The sequence below is a fragment of the Strix aluco genome, chromosome Z (genome assembly GCF_031877795.1).
Source record: "Strix aluco isolate bStrAlu1 chromosome Z, bStrAlu1.hap1, whole genome shotgun sequence".
Taxonomy (NCBI): domain Eukaryota; kingdom Metazoa; phylum Chordata; class Aves; order Strigiformes; family Strigidae; genus Strix; species Strix aluco.
This window is the reverse complement of record NC_133971.1, coordinates 6,688,754-6,705,752: the sequence shown is the minus strand read 5'-3', so window position 1 is coordinate 6,705,752 and position 16,999 is coordinate 6,688,754. Positions and strand designations below refer to the sequence as shown.

The 16,999-nt window shown below is 37.9% G+C and overlaps 1 protein-coding gene across 2 annotated transcripts in view; it reads left to right on the top strand.

Moving 5' to 3' along the window:
- The window catches only part of XRCC4 (X-ray repair cross complementing 4), a 184,603-nt gene that overhangs the window by 79,705 nt on the left and 87,899 nt on the right, over nucleotides 1-16,999 (top strand). The window contains exons 4-6 of one of the 2 annotated variants that reach the window (XM_074812161.1): nucleotides 1,125-1,291; nucleotides 7,161-7,313; nucleotides 9,315-9,418. In XM_074812161.1, the coding sequence (XP_074668262.1) occupies nucleotides 1,125-1,291; nucleotides 7,161-7,313; nucleotides 9,315-9,418 (424 nt within the window). The remainder of the gene's footprint in view (nucleotides 1-1,124; nucleotides 1,292-7,160; nucleotides 7,314-9,314; nucleotides 9,419-16,999) is intronic. The other variant, XM_074812162.1, reaches the window with a different exon arrangement.

Here is a 16,999-nt window from a genome sequence, read left to right as displayed (position 1 = left end):
GCACAGTTGGCTTTCTGGGCTATGAGCACGTTGCTGGCTCATGTTGAGCTTCTCATCAACCAACACCCACCCTCAAATCCTTCTCCCCAGGGCTGCTCTCAATCCACTCATTGCCCAGCCTGTATTTGTGCTTGGGATTGCCCTGACCCATGTGCAGGCCCTTGCACTTGGCCTTGTTGAACTTCATGAGGTTTGCACGTTCCACCTCTCCAGCCTGTCCAAGTCCCTCTGGATGGCACATCCCTCCAATGTGTATTACTGACATGTATTCAAGTTGAAAATATGGGTAATAGAGCATTTAACATAATAGAAACAACAGTTTTCCATTGTTTCTGCCAGACCAGGCGGAACAAATCTCTTCAGACTTCTTGTGTATCCTGTATAACATCCTCATTACTGAAGAAATACAACTATTCATTATACATCCTACCGTTTAATCTCATTGAATTATTAAGGCTACCTGTTTAATTGAAGGACTCCTTTCACAATTAAGAAGTTGCTGTCCGAGCCCTGAGGGAAAAAACTTGTGGACTAGTTTTCATCCATCAGGTGCATGGAAGCATTATAGAGAGGCATTTGTAGTGCTACTTTAAATCAAAGGTAATTAATGTTCATTTGTTTTATCAGTAATGTTTATGTAGTTGTTTTGATGCTGTGTGTACCAGAATTGGGCAGATGGCAAGAACATGTTAGCAATACCATTGGGTTTTGAGTTCCTGTGGTTCTGCATTACATCAAAAATGCCTTTTATATAAAACCTGTGGTTGCACCTTTATACTACTGACCTCCTCTGATCTGTACAAGAGCAGGTTGTTGCTATATCATGTTACACTTTCTGCGTGGCATCTATTTTCCTGCCCGTTAGAAAATATGTCAGTGCTTATGTCCTGTGCCTATTGAATTATAAGTAACCATTAAGATGTATTAGCTGCATAAATAATTGGTGTGTAGATTAATGTACATATTCCACAGTTCTTCTTGTGGCAAATTTATTATATCCCTTTGAACTGGAGGACTGTAAAATATTTCTTATGCTTATTAAGTATGTATTCAAGTTTATTGGAGCAAGGTTTTGTGATTTTTGCAGTACTGATGAAGTAACTCATTCGTTCCTTGTGTTCTAGTTTAGACTTGGATCTCTAAAACTACAGGAAGTTCCGAGTCCAGCGGAGGTGGTTAAGGAGCTGATCGGTTACTGTCTGGACTGCCTGGGAAGACTGCAGGCAAAAAATGAACATCTGCAAAAAGAAAATGAAAGGCTTTTCAGCGACTGGAGTGACGTGGAGAAGCGGTAAGTTTAAAAGAGCAGGTACTTGATAAACTCAGAAATACACTGTCAGCGCCGGCTTTACTGATGAGCACTTTTGAAGTCACATACAGAAAGAACACAAGTTTTTCTTCTCTTGACAAGTGTTTTGAGCCCAGTTATCTACAATCCACGTAGCTGTGGATCTCCTTCCTGTGTCAAAGATATGGCTGGTATTGCAAACTTCACAATTAAAGCTGGTTTTAGCTTTATGAAGTAGAAAAAAAAAAAAATCAGCTCTTTTCTGTAGAAACTTCTCCACTTTCTTCAGGAAGCTTTTTCCTTTCTGTGATTTCCTGTAATTCTTAGGACTAGCAGTTTAAGGTGTTTACATTTTTGAGTGGGAAATAAGTTGCCATTGCTTTAATGTTTACATTGTCAAAGCAGCCAGAACTGGGAAGCAAGTGAGTTGTTGCAGGAAAAAGTACCATTATTTTGCAAGAGATTTTTATAACTGTCATTGCATTTATGATCTAGGTTGTGTGCCGCTGCACTCTATAGTTAAGTAATATATGTTTATTTCAGTTAGCATAAAATGTTTAGCACATACAAGTCAGGGATTTATCTTGTTTTTCTATAGGTTTATTTGAAAACACACATTTAGGAAGATTGATGAAAGAATGTAGCTAATTGGTGTTAATTTACCTTGAAAAAGAGAACTGACTTTTGGGAGGAGTTAGTTTTGTTTCCCTCTCATTAAAATGAGTAACAGTTTCTCCTGACAATCTCCCAGACAAGCTATGGTCTTCCTAAGTAGTGTTTTACTGCTTAACAGTTTGTTGAACAATAGCGTATTGTATAACCAGTATGCTGTACTGCATTACACGCTAATGTGTAATAGGCATTAGTGCTTGTATCAATTTCCATGGTGGTGTGGCACTTTTAAAGAGTGACCCCAAAGAAAAAAAAAAATCACAGTAGCCTGACTGTCTTTGCTCTCGGAATCAGTGTATTCAAGCTTCGAAAGCTGGTAGCTTTCTTTAGTATGTTTATATTTTGAATAGCCAAAATATGATTTTTCAAAATAAATACTGAAAGTTGAATGGTCACCAAACTTTGGCCATGTCTACTAAGTCGAGAATAAAAATAATTTTCATCCGAACAGTGTTGTTTTTTTGGTTTGTTTTTTTGTTTGTTTGGTTTTTTTAATTCTTTTGGCCACAGCCTAGTCTACCCCACTGTCTCTCTGCTCTTTTGGCTCCAAATTTTGGACCTAGTGTTGTGAGTTTCTTGGAGCTGAACAAAAGCTTTGCCTGTCTTTGTTCAGTAGACAGGATTTCATGCTTCACATTCTGTATCACTCGCAGTGTTGAGTGGTAAAACATCAAATATAAAGCACGTGATGTGGAGAATTGTGCTCCCTCATTGCCTGGAGCTAAGGCACATCAGCTCCAGTTTCAGCCCCTGCAGTTCCCTTTGCTTAAAATCTCTCTCTTCAGGACCTCATTAGAATTAAAACATAGCATGCAGACTTGCAAGAGCTGTGTTTATTCTGTTTAAGCACGAGGCACTGGATGAAATAATACAATCATCCCATTTCCATTTCTCTAATTTTCTTGACCATCATGAAGGTTTTCTGAGCTCAAGAACTTTACCCCATAGCTCTCTGGGGTCTCTTGAGATGTAAACTACTTCTGCTTTCCATTCAATCTGTAAAACAGCAAGCAGATTTCATTCAGGAGACTAAATCTGCCAAGTGAGCAATACGTAGGCTGAATACCAGCCCCAATGTACATGAGATAATCTGCTCAGCTGTGAACAGCTTTCTGCCGGCAGCCCTGTGCCAGGTACAGAAATGACTCCTGTGGCTTCCTTCTGCAATCCAGGTTCATGTAAAGGTGAAAGGCAGGAGCAGGCCAAAAACACCTTTGAAGAGAAATCCCCTGCATGATCAAACTGTTAAATTACTTATGCACTCTAGTCTAAGCTGTGTGGTGTCTAAGGTGTTGAGACTGTTTCTTGGTGAAGCTGTAACTATCTTAGCTTTCATCGTCTTGCTTATTGTGATGACCTAAGTGTAGGATTTTACCAGGCTGAACATATCCCTGCTTTTAGGAAACAATACATAGGCAACATCAGTATGAGAGTTACTGGCTAGGTACACCATTCAGCACTTGATCTAAAAACATAAAAATTGCTAAGACACTATCTGGCAAGATCCAAATAGAGAGGCTATGGAAATTTTCAAAAGGATTATTCTGAAAATGCTGCAAGTGGGTGCCTGGGGGCAAGTGTGTGTGTATTTGCATCCTCAGGGATGGATGAGTTAAAATATCAGAACAGAATAGCTCTTTGTTTAATTTCATGTGGATAATTAAGATGGTAAATGTAAAGTAATACTAATCTGTAGCAAAATAATTCCTAGGCCAATAAAACACAAGTTAAATTTCTGATTTAGGTGTAGTATATATTTTGTGTCAAACATCTAAAATTAGTGTAGACAAGCCAAAATCAAAACAGCTGCTAATTTATGTTGTGGTCAACTACAGTGACAGTATATTTAAACTACAAAGAGCTTATAAAAATGCAGGCTAGGTAGTCTGGTGCTTGAAACTGACTCTTCAGCATTAGCTCATCAAGATTCAATACCATTGCCCATCTTGGGGGAAGAGTGAAATGTAATAGTGTGCTGTCATAAGACCAGTAATTATTTTAGAGCGCTGAGGACAAGGATAAATAGCAGAGATGTTGAACTTTTTCTTTCTAGTATCGGAGTGTGGAAAATGTATAAATGCCGTTAAGTTACATAGTTCAACATTAACGTCTGTGAAGCATGTGTGATTGCCCTACGTTTAGGCAGCACTTAAGAACTGGACAGTTACCGTATTTTTTCAATTACTGATCATAACCATTCCTAATACTAGCTGCTTTCAGTAGGCTGTGCAAGCTTTTTGGTGGTTGTCAACTTGGGCATGTTGACATAAAAGCATTTCACTTACATAACAGAGAGATCTAAGAATATAAAAATTGGAAGGCACGTGCAAATAAGACTTGCACCACTCTAGCCATTATCATTTGTTTTCACAGTACCTGAAAGTTGTCTTTCAGATGAGCAGCTTCTTTATTTGGCCTAGGGAGATGGTAATTTAGTGAGACAAATCACATACAGGCACAAGCACGTGACAAATTGCAGTTACAGTTTGTATTTGTAACCGATGAGGTATTGGAATGAAACCCAGCCAGCTTTGCTTAGTGGTCACGTAATTCAGGTAATGCACGCCTCAGTGAATCCTAAAGACTATGCAGAGTTATAGCCAGAGCCACCCCACACACACATACGTTCTGTGTAATTAACGTGTCCCTGTTCTCAAGCAGCAGAGGACTGTTGCTTTTTACTAATCCATTTCTGAGTATCATCATACACCATATAATAGCATATTTTTTAAAGGGTCGTAACTTGCAAATATAGCATTAATGTAATACTATTTTACAGTGATTGAATGTTACGCCAAATTAATGTCATAGTGATGTCTAGAATGGATTTACATACGGATTACTTTAAACAACAAGAAAAAATAAAAAAAGGTGTTCACGTAAATGAAAACAATCATAAGATTAACTGATGGCATTCTACTAATTGATTTTGCCTACAGAGAAGAGTTAGTATTCTAATTATGCATATAGTCTGTATGTATATTTTGAGATGGTAATATTTAGCTCCAGAGGCTGAAAAAATTGACTATTCTTGCAGTAGGTTCCTATACTGTTCTTATTAGCGTCCAGACAGCATCAACTTTACCTCATCGAGAGTTTACATTTATGTGGATTTTCGTCAGTGGATGTCTGCAGGATGCAAGGGCCTCACTGAAGTTATCTTATATGACACCTTTTTGGCCAAGTATGCAAAATGTCTCAGTGTAACTACGTAAACCAGCCTCAGCTGCTCTGACACAAACCAGTCCATTGGCAAACTAAAGGCACAGTAGTAAGCACTTTCTTTAGTTAGTATTGTTCTGTGTGCGGGGAAGAGGACTCTTCTGTAGGATTTGATACAGACAGGATTACCATATGTTACACAAAATCTTTGTTTTCCATTTTTATGTGTACAGACATAATTAGTTTCAAGCATGTAAATGGGAATTTACCCAACGGCTGTATTTTTTTTTTTTTAATCTTTTTTTTTTCTAATGGCTGAATTCTACTTGACGAGTGGAAGGCAGTTCCCATCCTTACCTTTCTTCTTCCATGAGCTGGCCAAGGCACTTCTGGAACCCGTATTAGGGTTTATGATTCTTTGTGAGTTGCCTGTTTGCTCCCCACTAAACAGTTAACTTTTGTAGGTGGAAAGTCTCCCGGTAGTTGATTAGTACATATGATCTTTCATTTAGGAATTATTGAACTGATCTATATGGTAATGATGTTCTGCTATTTGCATTTAAATTAGATGAATTATTTATCAACTATCAAGCATATCCCTAAAGCATTGCACAGTAGACTTATTACTTTACGAGATTATTTTTCTATTGTCTTTCTTCTTACATCATATATGGTTTTGATCTATGAACAAAATAATCGGTATTTATATAGGAAGTCTGTTGAAATTTCTTATCTTATAAATTAATATTTTTTTAAATCTGTTATGTGTTCAGGTTTAATAACAAAGGAAGCCTTCTAAACTTTTTACAAACCTTGCACAAGTTGGTGAAAAGAATATTGTTTATAAGCTATGACTGGTTGCTGTAATGCTGTAGTTACCACGATCAGTCAGATTATCAAGATGTTTATTTGCTTGTTACAAACACAGCTATTAAAATGTTTGTTGTTCAACCCAAGGACTAATAAGTTGTGAAATACAAGTAGTAAATACAGGATCACATTCACTATAAGTCACATCATTTATTGTGCTCATGTTTGCTTATATTCCAGTTTTGCTTTGCTTATGAGACAGTATACATCCATATTCTTAATTTTATATTTCCATTGTGCTTCATTTTATTGACATTGACTTACCTAATGGTGCACATTATACCTTTAAAAACCTGAAGAATATTTTACTCTGAAGATATTAATTAAGAGCATTGCAAAAACATTTTTATATATATTGTGTTTTGTCCTCTACCAAGTAAATGTGATTGCTTCAGGTGGAAAAACAAAAATAAAATCTGCCTAGTGGTGGCTGCGAGTGTACCAAGATCTCAGCTCTGTATCTGTGTAATTCGAAATGGAGTCTGTGGCACTGGAGTTATTAGCATTGTAGGTCTGAATGCCTGTAAGAGATTACAGTTGCCATCAGGTGTTGCTGCAGTGTCCTGTTGTGCTTTGCCAGGAACGGGTTTCTATACCTTGCCAGCTCACCAGAACAGAACATGCAAGGGGAGTCCTGGCCAGGAAAGAGTTCTGGAGCTGTCCTGGTTGCCCAAAGTATTTGGTGGTCATCTCAGCCCATGTTGGAGTGGAATTGCCTATTTCTTGTTTCTTTTTTTTCCTGTTCAAATATATTTCAAGTCAGAGTGTGTGCTCCAGATTTGGGACATATCAAGCTTAATCATACCTATTTGTAATCTCAATATGTGAGTCCTGCCCACTATGGTGAATTCAGCATTGAAACTAAAGAACAGTTCCCTATTTAAATTTTAATTGTCATACATGCATGTTTTCAAGAACCTATCAAAAAAAAAGCACAAAGAGAAAATTTTCCCCTTGGAAAGTTTCCCTTTTTGGTAGGAAAGTTCATTGTACTTTTCTGTGAAAAAAGGGTTCTTCTGGCCTGTTTCAGACACAAGATGCTTGACTAGTCATGCGTGGTTTGGTATGGGATTCCTGCAGTAGGAAGGCTGGCCTCACTACAGAATTTTCTTCCAGGAAACACAGAATTTTGAAAAGAAATAGCATAACAGTTAATTTTACATTGTAGGCTGGAAAAATGCGTGGAAGCTAAAGAAGAACTAGAGTCGGATCTTTATAACCGGTTTATTTTGGTGCTGAATGAAAAGAAGGCAAAGATAAGAAATTTACAGAAGTTACTGAACGAAGCTAAAGAATCAGTAGCAGATGCCAAATGTACAAGGTATTTTTAATTTTCCTGAGTTACTTGATATCATGCCTGATGCATGTTTTAGTTTAGTTTCCATTTCTTTGGCTCTAGCAGTGAGTGACAGTTCTTCCTGGCTAAGTGCTTGGTTATCCAGAACAATACTGGGGGTCATGAAAGCAGAGGATTATTTGTGGCATCACTGAATATAACAGCATATTCCTTTGGATGCAGTAGCCAAGAACTAAATATTCAATGAATCTGTCCTCTTTTTTCTCTTAGATTGCAATTGATCTTCCGATCAGGCTATGATTCTGCCATATCCATAGGTTTTATTTTCATATCCATTCTTCCTGAATTATTTGATTCCTTTTGTCCTTTGGGAAACAAAAATGGCAAAATCTAAATGTTTTTATGTACTTTTCTCTGAATAATTTTGAAATAAAGATGAATCATTCAAATGCTACAACACACCTTAATTTGTTTGCCATTTTTATCCTGTTTTTTTATATATTAGCTTACCTTCTATTGTCTGTTCTTGTCTATGAATGTGGTAAGCTGTTCTGCATGGGGACTTTATGTTGACTTCACAAAATCACAGAATCGTCTAGGCTGGAAAAGACCTTGAGGATCATCCAGTCCAACCATCAACCCAACATTAACAGTTCCCAACTACACCAGATCCCTCAGCGCTATGTCGACCCGACTCTTAAGCACCTCCAGGGATGGGGACTCCACCACCTCCCTGGGCAGCCCATTCCAACACCTAACAACCCCTTCTGTAAATAAATACTTCCTAATACCTAGTCTAAACCTTCTCTGGAGCAACTTGAGGCCATTACCTCTTGTTCTATTGCTTATTACTTGGTTAAAGAGACCGGCCACCAACTGGATTTAACTCCATTCACCACAACTCTTTGGGCCCGGCCATCCAGCCAGTTTTTTACCCAGCAAAGCGTGTGATCATCCAAGCCATGAGCAGCCAGTTTCACCAGGAGAATGCTGTGGGAAACAGTGTCAAAGGCCTTACTAAAGTCGAGGTAGACAACATCCACAGCCCTTCCCTCATCCAGTAAGCAGGTCACCCTGTCGTAGAAGGAGATCAGGTTTGTCAAGCAGGACCTGCCTTTCATGAACCCATGCTGACTGGGCCTGATCATCTGGTTGTCCTACATGCGTTGTATGATGGTACTCAGGATGAGCTGCTCCATCAGCTTCCCGGGCACCAAAGTCAAGCTGACAGGCCTGTAATTTCCTGGATCTCCTTCTGACCCTTCTTATAGATGGGCATCACATTGGCCAATTTCCAATCTGTCGGCACCTCCCCGGTCAGCCAGGACTGCTGGTAAATGCTGGAAAGCGGCTTGGCGAGCCCCCCAGCCAGCTCCCTCAGCACCCTCGGGTGTATCCCATCTGGGCCCATAGACCTGTGTGTATCTGTGTGATGCAGTAGGTCACTGACTATCTCCTGGATTGCGGGGGGGTCGTTCTCCCAGTCTCTGTCTTCTGGCTGAGGAGGCTGGATTCCCTCAATACAACTAGTCTTGTTATTAAACACTGAGGCAAAGAAGGCATTAAGGACCTCAGCCTTTTCCTCATCACTTGTTACCATGTTTCCTCCTGCATCTAGCAGGGGATGGAGCCTCTCCCTGGTCTTTCTTTTGCTGTTTACATACTTATAGAAACATTTCTTGTTGTCCTTGATTGCTGAAGCCAGATTAATTTCCAGCTGGGCTTTAGACCTCCTGAATTCTGCCCCTGCATAGCCTCACAGCCTCTTTGTAATCACTGTGAGTGGCTAGGTCCTTCTTCCAAAGGCTGTAAACTCTCCTTTTCTCCCTGAGTTGCAGCCAAAGCTCCCTGTTTAGCCAGGGTGGCCTTCTCTGTCGCCAGCTTCTCTTACAGCACCTGGGGATCTTGTATCAGCTTGCATTGCCTCTAAGACAGTGCAGAAATAATTATAAATTCTTTGAAGGAATAATAGATGAAAATGAGGTGTTTGCTTTTTTCCCACCTTTTTTTTTTATTTTTTTGTAGGGGTAGTATAGCTACCACTCAGATGACTACAGTGAGAGAAAATGACTATGATGGCAGCACTGATGAGGAAAGTGAAAATTTAACACAGGCCTCATTACCATCAGGTAAGACAGAATGTATTGTCTTTGGGGAATATCATGGACAGGCCAATCACTTTATGTGAATAAACCTTAATGAAGACAAAATAGTACCTGACAAATTGCTCTGTGACAAGCCAACCTGCAAGCCTTAAAAGTATCTCTCTTGAAGCAGATATAATACTGGCATTTTCGAATTAGAGAGGAAGTTTAAAAGCATGTTGCACAAGTGATGGTACTGTCGTTTCTTCCAAAATGACAAATTACATACTTTGCAGAACTAATGACAGTCTAACAGTATCTGAACCATCAACAATTCCATTTTAAATTCTAGGAATCATGATGTGTATGCAATGATTGCTAAAATGTAAAATGTAGTTCCTGGCAGTTTCAGCAGTGTTTAAAAGGGGAAAGAAAGGATGTGTAATGGCTATAAAAAGACCCGTGTGCATAAATGGAATAAAAATGTATTTATAGCAGAATTAATTTTAATTTGTTAGTGAATTTTTGGCCTCATGAAAGTGCTCATGAAACTTGACTAGTTTTTCCAGGACTAGAGAATTGTAAAGTGTATGGGATACAGCAATTGCCCATGCTACAATACAAGATATTTAACTGTGAATCATAGAGATTTTGGCATATTTTGGCTGACTAGTAGGAATATGCAAAACAAATGCTATCAGAGTTTTAGAACTGCATTGACACTTACCATATAGCTATTATAAACTACTCTTCAGATCTGCAAAATTTGCTAGAGGTTCTCTCACTGGAACTTTGTATTTCCACCATAGGCAAGAGTAATCAAGATGATAACTTATTACAACTGTTTACTGTGCAGTCTGGGAACCAGAAGTGTTCCAGACCCTGATACCAGTGGTATCCAGCTTTGTAATTTGTATCAGCCTGTTTTCTGAGGAGTTTCTAATATAATATAAAGTAGGCAGAGCTTCAGACAAATGTACAAAGTTGCAATTATGGAAAGAAATTCTTTTGTATAGTACTATGCTCTTCAGAAATACTTGCTTTCAAGTGGTATTTGGTCAGTTCAGATAATGTAGGGAGAAATACTTTACATTTAATAAAAAGGCAGGGGAAGTAGAAAGGATTATTTTGCTAGCTTCAGTAGGACTTAATTAGCTCAGTGTGAGTTCTGAGACAGACATATGTATTTAAAAATGAAAACAACCCCCCACTGCCCTACTCTGGCAATCATGAGGGACTGGACTGATCAATATTATAGGAAAAAAATAGCAACTGTATTTTTACTTGAGTTGTAAACAAAAATGTGCCTTCTGTTGCCTTTGAGGGATACAATACTCAGGATTTTGATCGTGACTAGACAGTGCTCTCAACGGCAAATCTGCAAATAATATGAAGACTATAAACTTAATCCTTTGTGTAACACACTCTAGTTTTTCAAGGTAATGGCATTCTTGAACCTGCACAATGACTATCACTTGGATGGCTTGATACTCTTCCTGTGTACAGAGCCTTCTCTTTTAAAATTGCTTTGAAAGAAAATGAAGGCTGATGTGTATATGGGGCACATATACACATATTAAGCATGCATTTGTGTGTGTGCATGTCCAAAACTTAAAAAGTGAAAAGCTCTTGCTGGTTGTCTTAAATGAAAAGTAGGAACTGAAGGATATGGGTGAAGAAAGCCACACATTATAAAGGCAGAGAATCTCAGCCCAGGAGGTAGAAGGCCAACGACCAGTCTTAAAGTCAGTTGAGAACATATATGCAGCTGTTATTGTGCAATTATAAAAAAAGCAGTCGTAATTCAAAACACAGCCATGTTAAGGGCTTTTGGTTTGTTTTTAGGGGGGAAAACTAGGTGTAGTTGCATCATAACATACTTCCATTCTAGCAACTAAGGTGGACATGAAGCAGCAGCTGTGAAATGTAGACATTTTAGAATTAGTCAGCCAGGGTATGTTGAAATGCAGAGCTTAAAAATCTGCCTGGCAAATGTTTTTGGCTACCAATAATTGTGGAGGAGTGTTTTCTAGAATTTTCAGGGCACTGAGGGCATCCCATGGTATTTGGAAAAAAGCTGCTAATATTTACCAAAAGAAAAAGTGAATACAATATCACATTCGGTTATGGGTATATCAGTCTGGTGTTGATCTGATGCAAATATTGGAATGGGACTCAGTGAAGAAAAATATTAAGAAAAGGAGAAAGAATGGTTAATTCCAGTTTTTGTAAAGGTGCGGAAACCAGAGGTTGAAAAACTAGCTACTCATCTTCTGTGATGAGATTACCAGCTGGCTGATGAAGGTAAAATTAGTAAAATAATAGACTGACTTCCGTAAGATATCATGCTGCACCACATATTAATCAAGAAATTGGAATGTGGTAATTAACATAACACATGATAAACACAAATGAAGTAATATGTCTATCTCAAAATATAAATGGAAAGTTGTCAGTCCTTGTATCTGAGGAGTGTGAAATTGGATATGTATATAATGTATATAAACCAGTTTGCATTTTGTGATACACCAACTATAAACAGAACGTATGCATTCTAACATAGTGTAATACCATGATTTCCACTCCTTTGACAGCTATGCTTCACTTGAGAAAACCAGCAATGTCACAAGCTTTACTTTGTCTATCTCCTTCTGCCACATAAAGCTGGGTACCTCCAGGGGTTGCCATCATCTTCCCCACATGGACCCATCTAGCAAAGCCAAGATCTACTTGGACAACTTTCGGACTCTGTTCCATATTGCACCCATTCTGGCGCGGTGGAACTGTTCTGCCTGGCCTTGCAGGAAACAGACTCGGTCTTAGCCCACGTTAGTTCAGTTGGTCTCCGACCTCTTACCAGTTTATAACTCCTGCCTTACCTGATAGAGAACCACTGGTCTAGTGTAAGGATACTTTGGAAGATAAAGAACAGAGAAAAAATTCTCTGAAGCAGCAATGACTTTCTTAAAAAAAGAAACAAAGACAGACATTGAGTGTGAAAATAAATAAGCAGATTTGCAGCGTTAAGTCAAAAGGGACATTGAAGTCAATATATGATTTGGCCCCTTGATGCACTGCTGTGTTAAATTCTGTGTTAAAGACTTGAAGAAAAATGATAGCAAGTTAGAGGCAATAAAATTATGATAACAATGGAAGGATTAGCAAATTATTTAAATGAAATGCTGAGAAGGATCTTAAACGATCATTGTTTTCATGGTCTAAGAGAAACTACATTGGAAAATGATGTGATGGTAGATGGTCTTTCCATCCAGCATATAGGTGTTTAATGAACTTGAATAACTGGAACTCAACATTAGGCAAAGACAAAAGTGGGACATTATTCCTGACAGGATAACTAAATGTTGGAACAGTTTGGAGTGCGTTATGATGGGTTCTGTCCATCACTGCCAGTGTTGAAATCATGATGGCATGCTTTTAATAAAAAGACATGATCTTGTTCATATAAGCATGAACTTAAACGAAGTACACAACCTATGTATGTTGGGCGTTGCAGATAGCTGTTACTGTGACAGCTTTTCCTCTGTAACAGCAGATGAATTGCAGAATAAAACCATTTCCTGTGTGTTCTGCAAAAATGAGTTTACTCATGCATAAATACTCAGAAAGGCTATCAGGTAGGTTTTCAGTCTCTGAACAGCAGGCGTTTATTTGTTCAGCTTCAGATAAATTTTGTGTAGAGGCTTTTTCCCTACAACAGCAGTTAAGCTGTAGCCTAAAAGTTTACCTAAAAATTTAGTTCTTTGGCACTTATAGTACCATTTGTAGATATAATTTATGGTTTCCTTTTTGACAGTAGTTTCTACTTTATAGCTTGAAGCCAAAATCAACTGAAACATGGTAGTTTTTGTCTCTACACACTAATGTAGTTAATGCTTTGTATTGTAAAAGAACAAACTAAAATTTAATTAGTATGTACTAATATCTACTAGTGTAAATCATTCAGGAAGACAACTGATGTATATGAGAAGTACAATTTTTAGAAATAGTATAAGTTTTATAAATAGTACAGTTTGTCCTTCTATACAATAGCTTTACCCATCATGTCATGAGCATGGGGGAAATTTGTTTGACATACTGGTTAGGATTATGAATGTGAGATTGAAAAAGTCACACAACTCCCGCTTTCACTGCAGTTCAGTAAATTTTTAAGCAGCAGCTATATATGATGTGCCAGGTCCTTGTAAATGCCTGTGAGCTGTTTGAGAGAGTTTCTGCTCTGGAAGAAGGACAAGAAAGAAAACCTCCTACTGTTAAGCAGCTCGTCACGAATGGGGGGAGGTATGAGTGTTTCTTGGGAGCAGGGGGACATTGTTTTTGGTTTGTTTTGTTATTTGTTTTACTCCAGGGTTGTTAAGATTCTGGCTGAGCCACCAAAACCAGGTATAGTTGTTGCTTTTACTACTGGTGCTTTCACGAAAGTTCCAGCAACTTTGTGAGAGCCTCACACTTGAGACTGCTGATGTGCTGTCTTGTTGTTTCACTCCTCCCTCACGTGTTGCATCTAGGCTTTCACTTCAAATCTTTAATCAAAAATCTGATACTTTCTTTAGCTTGACTAGTGCCTAACATTTTTAGGGTCATCATTTTTGGTTGGGACCACTAGGTCCTGTGACAGTAGAAAGAACGATATATACATGCACAGATGAAATGTACCTGAAGCTGTCTTGGAAAGATTACAGAGAGATGTTGATTGGAGTAAGGCAGTTGTTTTTTGCATCTTCTGTTGCCAACAGGACCTGTTTTTTTTTTGTTTTTTTTTTTTAAAAAAAAAAGCTGAAAATTGCCAGTCTGTATTTCTCTTAGCCCACAGGGGTGACTTGGTGACTCAGCATGATGCCACCGCACTGATGCAAGAGTTTCTCTCATTTTAGAATGCAGAAACCCTTATTCTGATCAAGGACAATTTAGAATGCAACCCAGCTGTTCTGATGCCTCTGCTGCTCAGTGCTAAATATTACTGTTATTACTTACTCTAGCTATTGAGTCCTTTCTCCTAGGGGACCTAAAATGACAGTAAGATTATCAGACTAAGAAAACATCATTTGGTGTCATGATTAGCAATCACGTCTTTGTCATAAAAATGAAACCCTTTTATTAGCTGAAAAATACTTCAGTGGTCCGTATGTCAGGAAGCTTTTAAAACAGGAGTAAAGATTGAATAAACTTCACCCTTTTTGCTTCCTTCCCAGGACCTTGAAAGGTAGATGAAGGGTAATAGTTTACCTCTTCACAGTGTTTGGAATAACCAGAGAATAGAAGGTTATTCCTCTCCCCAGGTATATGACAAAACTGCAGGGAAGGATGTTATGTACTGAAATCTATAATAGATATAAAGGATAATATAGAAGGTGGGAGATAAGCGATGGAAGAAATTATTTTACAATTTAATATTGTTATTTTCAGTTATAATGCTAATATATGTGTCTACCTATATGGTAGACAAAACAAGGTGACTGGGCACCATTTTACAGTCAGCTTTCTTTGTCTGTTTTATTTTCTCTTGCCTGTGAATTCCTTAGTCATATTTCACATTGAAATTGGTGGAAGTTACAGCTCCTTGGAGTAAGAAAGGATCTCATGATCTGGTCTGTTGGATTAAATGAAATGTGTTTCTTGCCACATGTATGGAAATATTCCATACGAAGTGAATCTTCAGACTTTCAATGCTCATACTCCTCTACATGTTTGATGATGAGGACAGATTGAAAACTGGTTCCAATAAACTCGTTATAATGCCCAAAATAAATAAGATCAAGCACCTTGCCATTTTCCACTGTTTTACTATGCAAATGTTCTCATCCCCTTCATTCAGGTTCCTGCCTTGGGGATTACACGTTGTGCCTTCAAGAAGGCTATGGTCCTTTAAATTTAATTAGTTCTCATGTGTAGTCCAAAGCACCGACGGCTTGATGCCGCTGGTTAATAAGCTTTGATCAAAGTTATTAAAAAAAAAAAAAGCCTATTATAACAGCACCCGACTGTGCTGTGCAGTTAAAGTTCCATCTGTGAGGGCTTCTCTTTTAAAGCCTATTTTAGGAGTTTTAGAACTTGGCCATTTTAATTGACTTCAGGCTTAAATTATTATTTTATTTTTTTTGTCAAGCTATAATTGGAAGTGGTTCATCCCAAGGAATAATCTCATTTCCCTTTCCCTTAAAGCTGTAGATACCTGTTTTCTGAAACTTGATATTGATCTTTTTTTTTTTCCCCCGTAACTTGATAGTTTTATGCCTGTAAAATATTTGCAGTTTCCATACTTCTTTTCCTCTGTGTTATACCAGGTGCTAGGGTCAAAATGCATTTACAGCACACATATCAATATGTTTCATGTCCCTTTAAAAGTCCTGTTATGAATATTGCACTAAGAGGGATTAATAAAATATTACTTTGAAATATTACTATGAAAATTATCAAAAGTGCTTATAACTCTGCATAAACCTTGTTATTGTATGTGCTTCAGTATATAAAGGGATGTAGCTGAATGTGGTTGCCTCTCAGTGAGTCGTTATTTATTCAGTGAAGTGGTATAATAATGGTGATATAATTGTAATCAATTGATGCTTTGGTAAGACTGTTGCAGATTACTAAATCTGGTGATTGATCAAAAAAGTAGAGTACCTAATGACCACACTGCAGGTTAGGTGCAACAGCATTGACTAATGTAAAATTTAAAAATGTTTGTTTGTGTATTATCCACATATTACTAAATATTACATATGAACAAACTTTATTTCCTTGGTGAGCTGTAAAATTTTTTGAAGTGTAATTAAAGGTGTGCTTAAATCATCAAATTAACAGTCTTTATCAGATCTAAGTTAAATTGTAAGACTCTGATTTTAGAATCATTTCCAGTCCAAGCTGGAAACTCCAAGCTTAATGCAATTCCATGAATACTGTTGGGGTTTTTTTCCTCCACTTAGAAGCAAAGCTAGTTTAAGCAGTTCAGCAATGTACATTTCGTACAGAGGTGGAATTATTTCGTATTTCTGCTTTGAGTTTAATATATCCATGCAAAGAGGAACAAATAACAAAAAGTTCCAGTCATTAAAAAAAAAAATCAAAATCAAATCCGTTAAGGAAGCAATACCTTTTTACATTTTATCTTCTTCCATTAATAAACAGGTTTTCCCCCTAAGGAACCCAACTATCTATATGTTTCTACCCAGCTTGCTGAAGTTGTAATGTTCCTTCTCTTCAAAATGTGTTGTACTTTGCTATGGCTTGAGAGGCTGAAAATATTAAGCAGCATTAGCCAGAGATAACACATCCTCATTGTATTTATGTGGAGTACCAACATGTTCCTGTGGGACACACGAAGGAAATGTAGAGCCTCCTTCTGTTCTTGCTCGTATTTCACACCAATTTGACGTGTACCTGACAGGCTGTAATTAGAGCAGAGCTAGATGTAAATTCTGTGAGTCGAGGCACTTTTGCACTGAGCATGCACATTCTGATACCTGTTTCCTTTGCAAAATCCTTCTTTGTACCATCTACAAGACAGCACTAATTCAGTGGGACCCTTTCTTTTGTTTTCTCCATGAACTACAGAAGACCTATTTCAACACCCATTGGTTGAGAATGTAATTCATCAGTTGTGAAACTATA